Source organism: Pteronotus mesoamericanus, unplaced genomic scaffold (assembly GCF_021234165.1).
Source record: "Pteronotus mesoamericanus isolate MK-2021 breed Mesoamerican mustached bat unplaced genomic scaffold, CSHL_Meso_final contig_347, whole genome shotgun sequence".
Lineage (NCBI taxonomy): Eukaryota > Metazoa > Chordata > Mammalia > Chiroptera > Mormoopidae > Pteronotus > Pteronotus mesoamericanus.
This window is the reverse complement of record NW_026555137.1, coordinates 13,241,281-13,254,685: the sequence shown is the minus strand read 5'-3', so window position 1 is coordinate 13,254,685 and position 13,405 is coordinate 13,241,281. Positions and strand designations below refer to the sequence as shown.

Sequence of the window (13,405 nt, the reverse complement as noted above, 5' to 3'; positions counted from 1 at the left end):
AGCCGGAAGAGACTCGTTACCTGTTCTCAGCCCCAGTACTAGTCCTACTGCCGGGGCTAGTAAACCGTCGGGCACTCAGTCCAATGGTTTGCGTGGCAGCATAAGAGTATAACTGTGTCTGTTCAATAACTGCATCACTGTTGAGAGAAAGAGACAAAACAGAAAAGCTCTTGGGGCTGTGGCCCAGGAGGAAGGCTCTGCGGGCGCCCTGGGCACAGACACCCAGATACGGCTCTGGGCTGCAGGGAGACACGAGGCCGGTGTCAAGAAATAAAGAGAAATAAAGCCAACAATTCATATATGAAATAGGCCCTCCTCTCCCCTTTGAAATACCTTGTCCTGCAATCCAGAACTTTGGAAGTTAGAGTGTGTGTTTCTGGTTTCAGCATTTTCCTGTGCTCTCATTATGCCTCCTTGAGCCCATGTCTCACGCTTTGGCCTAGTCCTCTCCTTCCACACGAAACAGATTTAGCTGTTGGGTTTAGTCTGCAGCCAATTTCTTGCCATACATCAGCCTCACTAGTCCCTCACTCATTTTGTTCAGTTGCCTCAATTTTCCCAGTTTTTTCCAGCCTCTGGGTCTTGATGTCATGTCCCTCTGACTATGCATCCTTTTGGACTGTTTCCTTTTTTTAATTTTTTTTAATTTTTATTTATTGATGAAAGAGGGAGAGGGAAACATTGATTTGTTATTCCACTTATGTATGCATTCGTTGTTTGATTCTTGTATGTGTCCTAGCCGGGGATCGAACCTGCAACCTTCGCCTGTGGGGGAACACTCTGACCAACTGAGCTCCCCAACCAGGGCTCCTTCTCGACTGTTTCAGTGTATTCTACTAAAGGCCTTCTCTGACCGTCCCCAAATTTAGGTTACGTTCTCCTTCATAACAGCCTGTATGTTTCCACTGTAGCACATAACATCCCTTACCCACGTTTAACATGCCATCTAAGCTACAGTGCATTTCAGGAAGACTGTGTCCTTGTCAAAAGCACCTCCGTCTAGCGGAACCCAGCTTACAGTAGACGCCCCCCTTACTCACTCACAGTTTCACTTTCTGCAGTGTCAGTTTCCCACAGTCAGCTGTGGTCTGAAAATATTACATGGAAAATTCCAGAAATAAACAATTCCTAGGTTGTTACATTGCATGCCGTTCTGGCGCTGTGATGAAACCTCTCACGACCCCACTCCATCCCGGAAGTCAGCCCTTAGGCCAGCGTCTCCTCCTCACTTCATCTCATCGCATAGGCTCCGTGTTCTCACATTGTCGCAAGGAGGCCAAGGTGGGTGCAGTACAGTAAGATAGTTGGTGACGGAGCCCACGCTCACATAAATCTCAATGCGGTATATTGTTATGATCATCCTGTTCTATTATTAGTTATTGTTGATCTCTTCCTGTGCCGAACATGTAAACTAAACTTGCCCATAGCTCTGTATGTATAGGAAAAAAATATAATACATGTAGGGTTTGGTACTACCTGTGGCTTCATGCACCCACGAGGGTCTCAGAACACATCCCCTATGAATAAAGGGGAGACTCCTGTATATACTTGCTCAATAAAGATTTATTAGTTTAATACAGTCCCTTATTATTTTAAAGACCGAATTGTATCTGAAAAACATACCTTCTCTCTTAGTCAATTTAATCAGCAAACAGCTCATCAAGAGAAATGAGAGAGAATCACTCAAACTGGTCCAAAATGAGTAAATAGCAAACAATAGGAAAGTTACATTTTTTGATTACAAAAAAAAAATAGGAGCACTCCTGACTCAAAGAATGGGTTCTTTATAAGTGCTTTTGGGCCAGTGCTAAAAATGTCTCAATAAGGCTATGCTTATAGCCAGATAAGAATGTGGTCTTTCCCATGCTTGCTTCTGGGTGGCTAAAGTCCAAGTAGGAAGATGAAAGAGTAAAAGGAATAAAATCCTATTCAACTCCCATTAGAATAAATAAAAATTATTTATTATATATTAAATATAAATTATTATTTTTAGATGAAGATCATTATTGATCAGTAGAGGGCTTATAAGATCATCTGTACTATTATTTACTGAATTCAACAATGCTGCTCTAATTTTAAATTTTTCCTTGAACTGTTAATAAAAATATGTCCAGTGAAGATAAAAAATATTTAGATGTTTTCAAAGATTCTGCTTTTGATCTCTTCCCACCCTATCCTGACATTCTGCAGGGATAAAGTTCCTTCTTATATGTATATCAGTATTACAGTTATTTCTCTCAGCAGAACAAAAACACAATACACAAAGTATACTAGAAATATCTGGTTCTTTTTAATCAGCTATTGATGGTATAATAAAATAAATTTAAGTGGCACCTAATTTAAACATTTAAAATAGTTCACTGAAGGATAATCTACAACACAATATGTTAAGCCTAATTGTTAAAATAACACCTCTTTTTTCCCCAAGGAAAGAGAAATAAAGGCATGAGCAAGAGTTTGAGTTCATTTGGACACTTACAGATGATTTTGTAGGCATACTGGCAGGCACAATGCTGAAAAATCAATCCACTAGATTTAGAAATAATGGTAAGATAAAATAGGAAAGCTATACATTTCAGAGTTAAAGAAAAATATTCACCAAATATCACAATAGATCTTTTAATGACTATTTTTTAACATTAGGAGTATTGTTTTAGGGAACATCTTTTCCCTTTGAACATTTAATTAAATGCTCAATGTATTAAATAATTTATAGAGAGAAATAAGTTTTGTGTTCTGTACAAATTAAAGGACCCATGAATATATCCCCCCACCCCCGCCAAAGCTCAAATTTGCAACGGTCTTAGCAGAAAATAAACAGTTCACAATTTAAACAGAATTTATAGCATTACAAAGGTTTACAGAACTCCCCTCTTATCATTTTTCCTAAGAGCAAAGATTACAATAACTGAATGATCAGAATGTAAAAATATTTGTGCAAAACTGCATTAATTGTTCTTACCATTTAATAGAGGTAAAACCTATGAACGCACATTGACAATAAGGAAGAAAAACTACATTGAAAGTAATTCTATTTTAGATTTCAAACCACATGGATTATACTATCACTAAACATAAAGAAGATGTGGCACCATGAGCAGCAGGAGCAACAGATGATTCCGGCGATTCTGACAGCTAAGGAAGCTGACACTGGAACATGCCGAAAAGCTTATCCGCACACCAGCCTCCACCGTAAGAGACTGGAAACAACGGTTGGGCTTAGAACTCACGTCAATGTCTTCACACTTGAAATTTGGAGAACATAAATGACATATTGAAGTCCTTTCTCCCCTCTCTCAAGGAGTGTTGCTTGCATCACTGGAAATCCTTAGAAGAGCTGAATCATAGACTCTCTGGATTTCCCTACGCCAATCCATTTAACTGGGAGGGGAAGAGAAAAGGTACAAGGTATTAATTCATTTATAATGTTCAATCTTTGAAATTAACAGATCCCCCACTTTTCTCATTGTCACCCATTAACGTTGCCATGTGTGCCTCTGTTACCTGTTGTTCTATCTGTTACCGACTGTGCCGACTCCTAAACCACGGCGACGTGGGGCTGAGACCCAGCACAGAGTCGTCGCCTCCCATTCCTGATTTAATTGCATGATACTTACAATTCCTCAATTCCTAATAATTAGGATGAAAAAAAATGGGCCCAAGCCAGCAGAGACCTAAAGAACCTTTGATCAGCCTCCTAAATAACTAGACAGGATAAGCACCTTTGATGCGTGGATGATGCTAAGAGGGTGCTGGTGTCACTGGAACCTTTACATTTCATAAAAGTAGGAACATCGGGAAGAGAATGCCGTTTTAACGTGCACAGCCTTAGGACGCGCCTACCATGCCAGCCTATGGACATCACATCTCTCATCATCTGCACCTCACGAGTAAACCTTAGGGCACATCACAGACATCATTGTTAAGTTCACTGTTGTTTATATTTCAAAAAATACTAAGAGGAGTTCACTGACTTGGACATCAAGCAGCTGGCAATATGGAAACCAAGATCCATGTTTGAGATGAACCACAAATAAAATGAAACACAATACAAAATCAGAATAATAATAGATTATATGGAGGATAACCCCCGCCCCCACTTCATTTTCTGTCTCTCAAATCTCCATCAGTGCAAACAGAAGGGAAAAAGCAAAGCGTTAAAAGAAAGACATCACATAACTAGTCACTGAAAAAACTTGGTTATGCCTAATTCCCTGGCCAGCTTACATTTGTTTTTTAATAAAGAAGTTTTATTCTTTATTCTTATGTTTTTACAAACTATATTTCCTATTTTCATTATATTTATTCTAAGGAACAAAAGTATTTTATGTCTTCCTAGGCATCTATGCAAACCATAAGCACTCTATGAGTAATAATCTTTAATCCTATTTCAAAGGTAGACAGTTAAGTCAAAAGTAGAAAAAGTTAAGATAGTTGTTCATAAAGTTTATACATACCTGGAATTTGAAGTTCATCTTCAATAAATCGAACATAATTTTGTGCATTAACAGGTAGTTCTTTAAACGTCCTTGCATTTGATATGTCTGTGTTCCATCCTGGAAGAGTCTTATACTGAACTTCAACTTTATTTAAGACCTCTTGGTTTGCTGAAAGTTAAGGAGTAACATACTTGGTCATGGTGTACACTGCTTATTGCCAAGCAATTTTTAATAGGTCATAGGTTCACAATCTCTCATAAAAAACTTTGAACCCAGACTGCATTTTGGAATTTAGAAAGTTTCCAAGTTTAGACAATCTGGGGTAGCATTTTATAATCAAACATATTTCTACAGCACACAGGATTATTCGCTGTAAGCAGGTAGAGTGTTAGTTTCAACATCAGCTCAAGTCACGTTTTGCTGTCAAATGAGTTTTGGTGCCAAACTTAAAACTTCCGATTCTTAGAGCTTTCTAGATTTCTACACTCTGGAGCCACGTAATGCCAGCAACCTCACAGAAAGAAGGCCTGCGTACTTGTTCTCACCTGGGAAGCCTGTTGTTTTCATGACCATGTACAAAAGCGTACGTGGAATGTTCCTTCATTATCTCAGCGAACCATTTCCCCTGTGACTCCTAACAGAAACTGAAAATGTACTACAACCAGACCAACCCCTTTGACTACAGCTAGGGTGGTAGACGCTGCACTGTGCCTGGATTTCCCTCTTCAGGACTGAGACACCACTCCCCCAGCGGGGGGGCGCTGCTTGCTGACGATTCCTGGTTTCCAGTGTCCCCGGGAACGCCCTCCACTCCAGGGAGCTGCCTGCCTGGAGCAGCCCGTGTCCAGTGGCTTATCCCTGTAAAGATGTCAAGGACCAGGCCACTTTCCTTAATTTGGGACAACTCTGAATGGTCACTGCAGCCTCGGAGCCCCCCATGGGACCGAGGGCTTTTTATGTAACTACTTTGCCACTCAACTTCTCCCTCTGCCTAATCCTGCTTCTCTCACTGCCTCCCAGGCGCTGCTGCTCAAAGCACTTAGAACAAACCGCCTGCACGGGACTCCAGCGGAGTCTGTTTCCCAAGGGACGCCAGGAGGGGTGCGAGGAAGAGGCCCTGACTGGGATCTCCGGGCTGGAGCTCGGCCAGCCGGTGGGGACCCCAGTGGTGGCCGGCAGAGCACGGGCAGTCTCGGCACGTGGCAGCCGCGCAGTTGTTAAAACTTCCCTGGGAGGTGACCTGGGACGCCGAGCTGTAGGCAAGTACAGCGGAGGCCACATCCGAAGCGCTGAGAATTACGCACAGGGGCCCACGGACCAGAGCGCTCCAGGGGAGGGCCAGTCACGAACTGGAGGAAGGTGACGAAGACTCAGTCTCCCTCGTCGGCTTACGGCAAGTGTGCCGGCCAGGACCTCGTGGGCAGCAGCTTCTGGGGAGAATCTCATCTCCACGGCAGAGGGCGGGAAAAGCTGGGGCTCGGCCCGGGGCTCCGCCACACAGGCAGCAGAATCCAGAGAAGCCGAATTCTCACATCTAGCAAATCTGCTCTGAGGGGGCCGGAGCCCTGCTGGGAAAAGGTCGGGCCCGAGACTGCGGATGGGACGTCCGAGCCCACACGCTGACAAATCCCGCACCCCGGTTTGCTGCGGGCCTGCAGACCGGCCTGCCGCTTCCTGCTGGAGGCCAGGGCTTCCCCTTGCTTGGGGGTGCGGAGGAGGCCTCTGCCCTGCACGGCAGCCCGTGCCCCGCTCAGGACCTATCTTTACGTCCCCTCCTGACCAGCAAGCAATACCCGGGGGCAAGTCAAAGCGTAACTTGGCTAAGGGGGTGCTGGACCTGCTGAGGGAGGAAAGAGATGACATTCTGGAAGAATCTGCAGGACTGAGTCAACGATCGCCATTCAGAGCCAAGGAGCATGTGTCAAACTGGAGCCTGGGGGAGGACTGTGAGACACTGCGGGTGCTGGAATATAAGTCCAAGGAGAGAGTGCCCTGCAATAGGGCACGCCCGCCCGTGACTCGGCGCCAGCCAGGTGAGAGCGCATGATAGGAATGTTCCTGGAAGAGGAGAGAAAGTGAGGAGCCACACGAAGGAGATAAGTCAGAACGGCTCGAGGGAGGTGGCAGAAGGAATCAAGACAGCCGGTGGGGCTTCCGCTTCCTGCCACAACGGAGTGCGTGGTTTCAGACGAACTCCCAGCATAAACCGTGAAAGCGGACAAGATACATGACAACCCTTTCCAGGCAACGGATAACAGACGGCCCAAAGCTGCAATTCCTGTGGGAAACCAAATTCACGTGCAAGTGTCGAAGCTACGCAGCCCTCCACCTAGGGACAATTTCCTGACCGCCGGAGGTCGGGACACCGGCGTGACACTGGAGCCAGCAGAGAAGTGGGCCCATTGGCCTGAGCAGGCAGATGTCAGATTTCAGCTATAACCAAAGTCCAGCCTCAGGAAGGAGGGAGCTCCACCCGGGAGGACCCCAGGCCTCCACCCGAGAGGTCCATGTCAAAGTCCCACGGCTCAATTTCAACTGTACATGCAAAGAATGGGACCAGCAGAGGATCACAGGATGGCAGCTGTCACACAGTTGAGTGGGACAGAGGCTCTAGCGGTGCTGGTAGAAGGGAAGGGACAAGGCACATGCCAGCTCCAGCACTGCCCGACGAGAGCTCCTTACCCCTTCTGTGCTCCCCAGACACACAGCTGAGCCACCAGAAAGGTGCTCACTGAAAGTGAAAACCACGCTCACAGGCAAAACCTGCCACGGACGCTGTTAACGGAGCCCAAAACCCAGGTCTCTGCCAAGATCCACAGAAGAGGCGGAATTTGGACACTGGTTCACACTAGGTGAGAGAGGTTTGGAAAACACCTTGGGCTCTTCACATGACTATACTAACAAAGCATAAAACCAAGGTAAAAAAGTCCAAGATGATCAGCCAGTGATACAATTGTCCCCTAAAACGAGAACCAATATTCTTCACAGGAAGTATGTAATAGGATCTGGGTCTCTCCAACATATTATCCACGATGTCCAACACAGAAACAAAGTCATTCAACATTCTGAAACAGTGATTCAGAACCAAGAAAAAGAGTAGCCAAAAGAAACCAAACTGGAGCTGGCCCAGGGGTCGGACAAACAGACAATGACTTACACGTTTCTAAGAACTTGAAGCTATCTTCAATTCCAAGGACTGGTCATCATTAGCAAGTCACAAAACCTACCAGCCTACCGAGCTTCATTAAGCCAGTCGATATTCCTTCACTTGGCTTACTGCCAGCCTTGTAGGATGGCTAAACACATTCAGAGTTCCTGTTTCTGAAAGCTGGAAACATTTACAGAGCTTCTTGCGTAACTGAAGAAATTTTACCTAAAGACATGTCTGAAAAAACATATTTCCTGATGTAATAAATCTCCCTACATCCATCCACTTTAGACAGAGAATAGAGGTTAGAGAAAGTCATTTACGTGGCTTGCAGGACGGGGCGGGCTAATGCACAGAGGGCCTGCCTACCCTAACAAGCAAGGCTCTTTCAGCACACTTCTCAAGGGAGGGAGGGTCGCCTACGTGAACTGAGGAGGATGCGAGAGCTCGCCTCAGAGAAACCAGCTTCTTCGTTTCCATTCCTGAGTCCCGTGCTGTGGCCCTGCCCCCAAATGCATAGCAGCTGTGAACCAAGTGCCCATAAGAAGTGAATGTACTCACACTGTTCACAAGGGGCACAATGACCAAGTGGCCATGTATCGGAAATTATCCAGAGGCGCTCTATGAAACTGCTCTAATGCACAGTCACCTAATAATATTCTTTATACATATCCTTAAAAAAAAAAAATACCTGGGAAATGAGGTATAATTTCACCATCTAACTTGTAAGCAACTCCAACTTTAATTTCTGTAAACATGTCCAAAATATCCAATTTGGTAAGTGCCAGCCTATTTTTGGGGAACAACAAAAAGAAAAAAGAGAGACAATGTTAAAATAGCAAACTCTGATAGGCCCTAACGTAACTTGATGAGGGGCTAAAGGAAGATTCATGCAAAGCTAAAAGTTCCAAAGCCATTCTGAAAACTGGTTAGGATTTTGTTGTAAAGCATCCTACACATGAACCACAAAGGGACAACATGCTGATGAATTTTCCTCGTAACGAAGAAACGACCTGATTCTACAGTAAGTCCCTTTTCTGTACTGATGGTAGCTTTGCAGGGATGGATCCGCACCCTCTTGCGTAACTTTCCTAAGACCCGCACATACTTGTGGGCCGGCTGCCTGCCGTGACCCGGGGACCGTGGGACACAGTGGAACTTGCTGTCCCACGGGGGCGACGCGCATTTATACACGTCATCAACCCTCCTTTCTTCACTCTGGTTACAGTCCCCTCCACCCTTCTGGTCAGAAACTGTCACAGGAGAGTGAAGAAAACACACCCAGGACCTCTTCATGACACATCGAAATCTCCCAATAACAGGACTGGAAAACAGAGCTTCAAGGGAGAATCTGTGGAAACTAGATACAACACTAATTTGGGATTCTCATCCACAAATTATTTTATTACCCTTCACTCTGTTATTTGCTAGAAGTTAAGCCTGACAAATACAAGCATAAATACATTCACTTACATTTGTATGTCTGCGTGTATGAGTAACTTGCCGAGCATGTTCAGGGAGTCAGGCACCGCGCTACATGTTCTCACTATGTGTCTCACCTAATTTTCAAAACTCCCCTGTGAAGTAGGTAATACTAGTATCTAGAGGATGATTTTTTTTAAAAGGCGCAGAAATATTAACTTGCTCGAAGTCATAGAGCATAATGCATAGATCTGAGATTTAAATCCAGAAGTCAGAGAAGAATCAAGCCCAGGCACTAAATCGCTGTTGTATGGCCCCTACTCTGTATATGTACTCTACCCTTGCTCTATTTATCTACCTACCTATCTACCTATCCATCTATCGACCTACCTACCTACCTACCTACCCACCTACTATCTTAACGTCCCCCTATACTGTGCCTGACTCTTTCCTTCTAACCTTGGCCGCCTAGGAACATAGCCTGGGGTCCCTCTCCTTGTGTCCTTTCTCCTATATCTTGGTCCACTTCTACCTTGAACTAAAATTTCACTCAGAGGTTAAAGAGAGAAATTTTTTGATTGGGGTACTCCCTCAAGTTTGCATTTCACAAAATTTAACCTGTGGTCATGAACTGCCCTATTATTTCCCAAAATAAACGTTTCTAAGAATACTCACGCAGTAAATCCATTAATCATGTGAGCGTATTTAAGCAAAACGAGGTCCAACCATCCACACCTTCTTTTCCTTCCAGTAGTTACACCAAACTCTCTCCCCCTTGTTTGCAATAATTCTCCAATTTCCTAGGCAAAAAAGAGAACTTGAGAATTAGAATACCAATGCGGTCAATCTAGTAGAACTATATGTAAGGTCATATAACAAATTAGAGTCCCTTTGAGATAAATGTCTTTCAGGAAATAACTAAGTTGAAGAAAGAGAGGATGGATTCTATGTGAGGAAGGCATTATTTGAAATAGATCCACTTGTGGTTTCATTTTTTTTTTTTACCATATTTTAAAACCAGTATTTTTTATGATGTTATATAGATCATTTCATGAAATTTAGATTAATATATAAAAAAAGAAATGCTACCTAGTAAAAACTGAGTTGTTAGTACTTAGTAAAACAGGCAACTTCAGCCAATCGCTCAAAGAACAACTGTAGTTTGATAATTTTCCTGAAAACCATTAGGCAAGCTTGCATCTAGTAATGACTTACTGATAGCACAATGCCCTTTTGAAAAGATTAAGGTTGAAGACAATGTTCAACAATCTAAGCTACAGCCACTTCCTACAACCTAAGATTCCCATCTAGGAGCTATCTGTTCCATAATTTACACCTTTCTGATTAAAGCCACATTTCCTTACCTCTTATATTGACATTATTACAATTACATTAAATTTTTAAAAATTTGCTCTGCCACGTTGGCTTCCCAGCCCTATGTGTGTGGCCCCGGGCACGTTACCTCAGTTCTCTGTGCCTCGGTTTCCTCACGTGTACAAAGGGGCCAGTGGTACTACCTGAGCCGCAGCGAGGCTCCACAGAGCTTCTGGGTCAGCAGCCCTTCAACAGGGCCTGGCCTGGTCACCGTCACCATGGAAGTGTCGGCTACAATTGCACAATGTCCAGAGATCACTTTCCTCACTCACCCTTGTCTCCTTATAATCTCTCGGTGAAAGGTAGTCGTAATTTTTAACAACTTCCTCCACACTTCAATCCCCTTCATAAACCTACCTTCCTTTAGCCTTGCATGACAACGACCTCTAAATACCCTCTAATCCCTTCTCTTTTGTTGCCAACTTGCTACCAGCAGCCTTAAAGGTGTGCACACTTTTCTAAAAATGTTCCTCTAATCAGTATTGCAAATTAAGTGAAATGCATGGAAGACAAGAATTCATTAAGGAAAAAAACCATGAATTTTAATTTTAAAACTTTTGAGTTAGATTAACTGGGAAAGAGGCTTACATTGTCTTGCTCAGTAGGGAAGGCACCAATACCGACTCTGGTTGTGTACGCTTTCACGACACCATACACTTCCCCAACATTTTGAGGGGGCATACCCAATCCGGTACAAACGCCTCCAACTGTACAGTTTGAGGAGGTTACAAAAGGATAAGTTCCTAAAAATAGAAGCAAATGTTAAATATACACACGTAGATATAGATGCTTTCAAAACAGGACTACTAAGAAAATTCTGCATTGGAATGTATTCCAGGTATCTGACAGGCTTGCCTCTGACCACAAGCACCCTCTCAAGGGCTCCGTGCCTGGGTCCTGCTTCTCTCTGCCTGAGATGTGATGAGGACAGAGGCCATCGGGGCTATACCCGCAGCTCTGATGGGGGCTGGGGTGGGCGGGCAGGGTGGGCAGGCAGATCCCTGGGTGTGAGCCCAGTCGCTCGGCTCTGCATGGCAGGGACAAGCCACATGGATTGCTGAATAATTTAATGCCAAAACCCTGGTGTTATTCTACCCGTGTCGACTTAACATCTACATATTTTAACACACTCCTGTTAGTTTAAACTAAGCCAAATTTCTTTTGTTTCCTTGATACACATAAGGTACAGCAGCAACCTGCAGTGACAACGGTATGCTAAAAAAATTGAGGTATTTTAGCATTTTCTTAGCTTTTGATGCCTATTCAGGGAATAATTCCAGATATGACAAGGGTATAAGCAAAGAGTGGTTACCCCCCGACCCAAGATCCTCTTCATACTCAAAATTATTCACTAATTAGATACTCTGCTTTCTTTCCAGATTGGAAAGGCACCTTATGGTATCAAAAATACATATCTACTACACAGAAATATGCTTTCTTTAATAGGTTTACTTGGAGTTAAAAGCCAATGAAATGTCAATAAGAGTTGAAAACAATCAGACTTATCCTGAGCGATAGTGTTTAGATGGAAAGGCCAAGAAACTAATAAGGCAACAGCCTGAAGGCACTAAGCGCTAACTTTTTCAAGATGGAGAAATGTTCTAAATCCACTCATAATTTCTTGCCCAAGGACTTAAACAGACTTCCATAGATCTTAGAGTAAACATGCTTAATGACAATGCATATTAGTCCCTGATATTAAAAAAAAAAAAAAAAAAAAAGCCTGAATTATAGACAAAGACCTTTCCCTAGCATGCATCTAACCATCTTATGGTTCTAAGAAAATGAGGTCTGGAGTTGAACCATGAACCAAAGAAAAAAAAAATCACAGTTTATAGTATTTCAAACCCACTGATCCAAATATTAATTTGACTTTTCTAATGAACAACAAAACTTTAAGTATGCATTGTGTTTTCCACAATATTCCTTTTAAAACAAAGATGAGTGTAAGATGATGAACTTCCACCACTCCTGAATATGTATACAAGTGAAAAGCCTTGTTTTACAATCCCTTAATGCTAACATTAACAATTTATATCTTAAGTACTTTAGGACTCAGTCAAGCTCCACATAAGTCACATCTCACTTACCAAAATCAATATCTAGCAGCGCTGCGTTTGCACCTTCGACCAAGATTTTCTTTGGTGGTCCATGTAGGGCCTCATATAGGAAGTAGACTCCATCTCTCACCATTGGTTTAACCCTTTCCATATACCCCTATGTACAAAGACAAAGACCAATTTCAATGTATACAAATAAATTTACAATATAACCAGTACGGTAAAAATGACCTGACTTGATGAGAGTGGAAACTGACAAATGCAAAGTAGAGAGGGTATATGACGGCTCCCACCCGACTGTGATTACCTCGTGGAGAATCATGCCGATTCTCCAGAACCAGGGATGAGACACCGGCTCAAGGAAAGCAGACATACAATGAATGCAGAGGCACTACTTTAACCTCCCTGCAAAGGAGGTCACAGACTTCCGGAGAACCAAGCACTCATACTTCACAAACCAGCTTTCAAGAACATTAAAAGAACTGAGTCCATTACATTACAATGTTATATTTTGTGAAGTATTTAAAAAGCTGCATTTATAATCCATGTAACCATGAGTTTTAAAACTTGCATCTCAAAATGGAGTGAGGGCCACCAGCGACACTGCGAAGTATGTAAATGTATCAATAACTGATTACCAAGATTCTTCTTCCATTATATTCCATTACGGTAAAATATCTCAGTGGTATTACTAGTAGACAATGTCCAGTACTATTTACACATGAGCATTATAAACTTTCTCAAAACATACTTAAGTTAATACCACTGCTTAATTTTGGAATTCAATTAAAAATGTAGTTTAAACAAGAGTTGCCCCAATGTCTATAGTATAAGTGCAATAAAACCTAGTTTCAATTATGTTTAAATATTTAGTCAGACCAGTACAGAAATTCCAAGTTCCACTTATGATTCACCAAAGTGGGTTCTACCCACTGATGAAAGTATGGTCCCCTCTTAGAGGG

The 13,405-nt window shown here is 43.0% G+C and overlaps 1 protein-coding gene across 1 annotated transcript in view; it reads right to left on the bottom strand.

The window, feature by feature from the left end:
• Positions 1–2,218: 2,218 nt before the first annotated feature.
• Positions 2,219–13,405, bottom strand: part of ADSS2 (adenylosuccinate synthase 2) — a 35,809-nt gene continuing 24,622 nt past the window's right edge. The window contains exons 8-13 of the mRNA XM_054576691.1: positions 12,474–12,600; positions 10,972–11,126; positions 9,685–9,809; positions 8,279–8,376; positions 4,458–4,607; positions 2,219–3,381 (exon numbers count right to left, since the gene is read on the bottom strand). Coding sequence (XP_054432666.1) covers positions 3,329–3,381; positions 4,458–4,607; positions 8,279–8,376; positions 9,685–9,809; positions 10,972–11,126; positions 12,474–12,600 — 708 coding nt within the window. The 3' untranslated portion in view covers positions 2,219–3,328. The remainder of the gene's footprint in view (positions 3,382–4,457; positions 4,608–8,278; positions 8,377–9,684; positions 9,810–10,971; positions 11,127–12,473; positions 12,601–13,405) is intronic.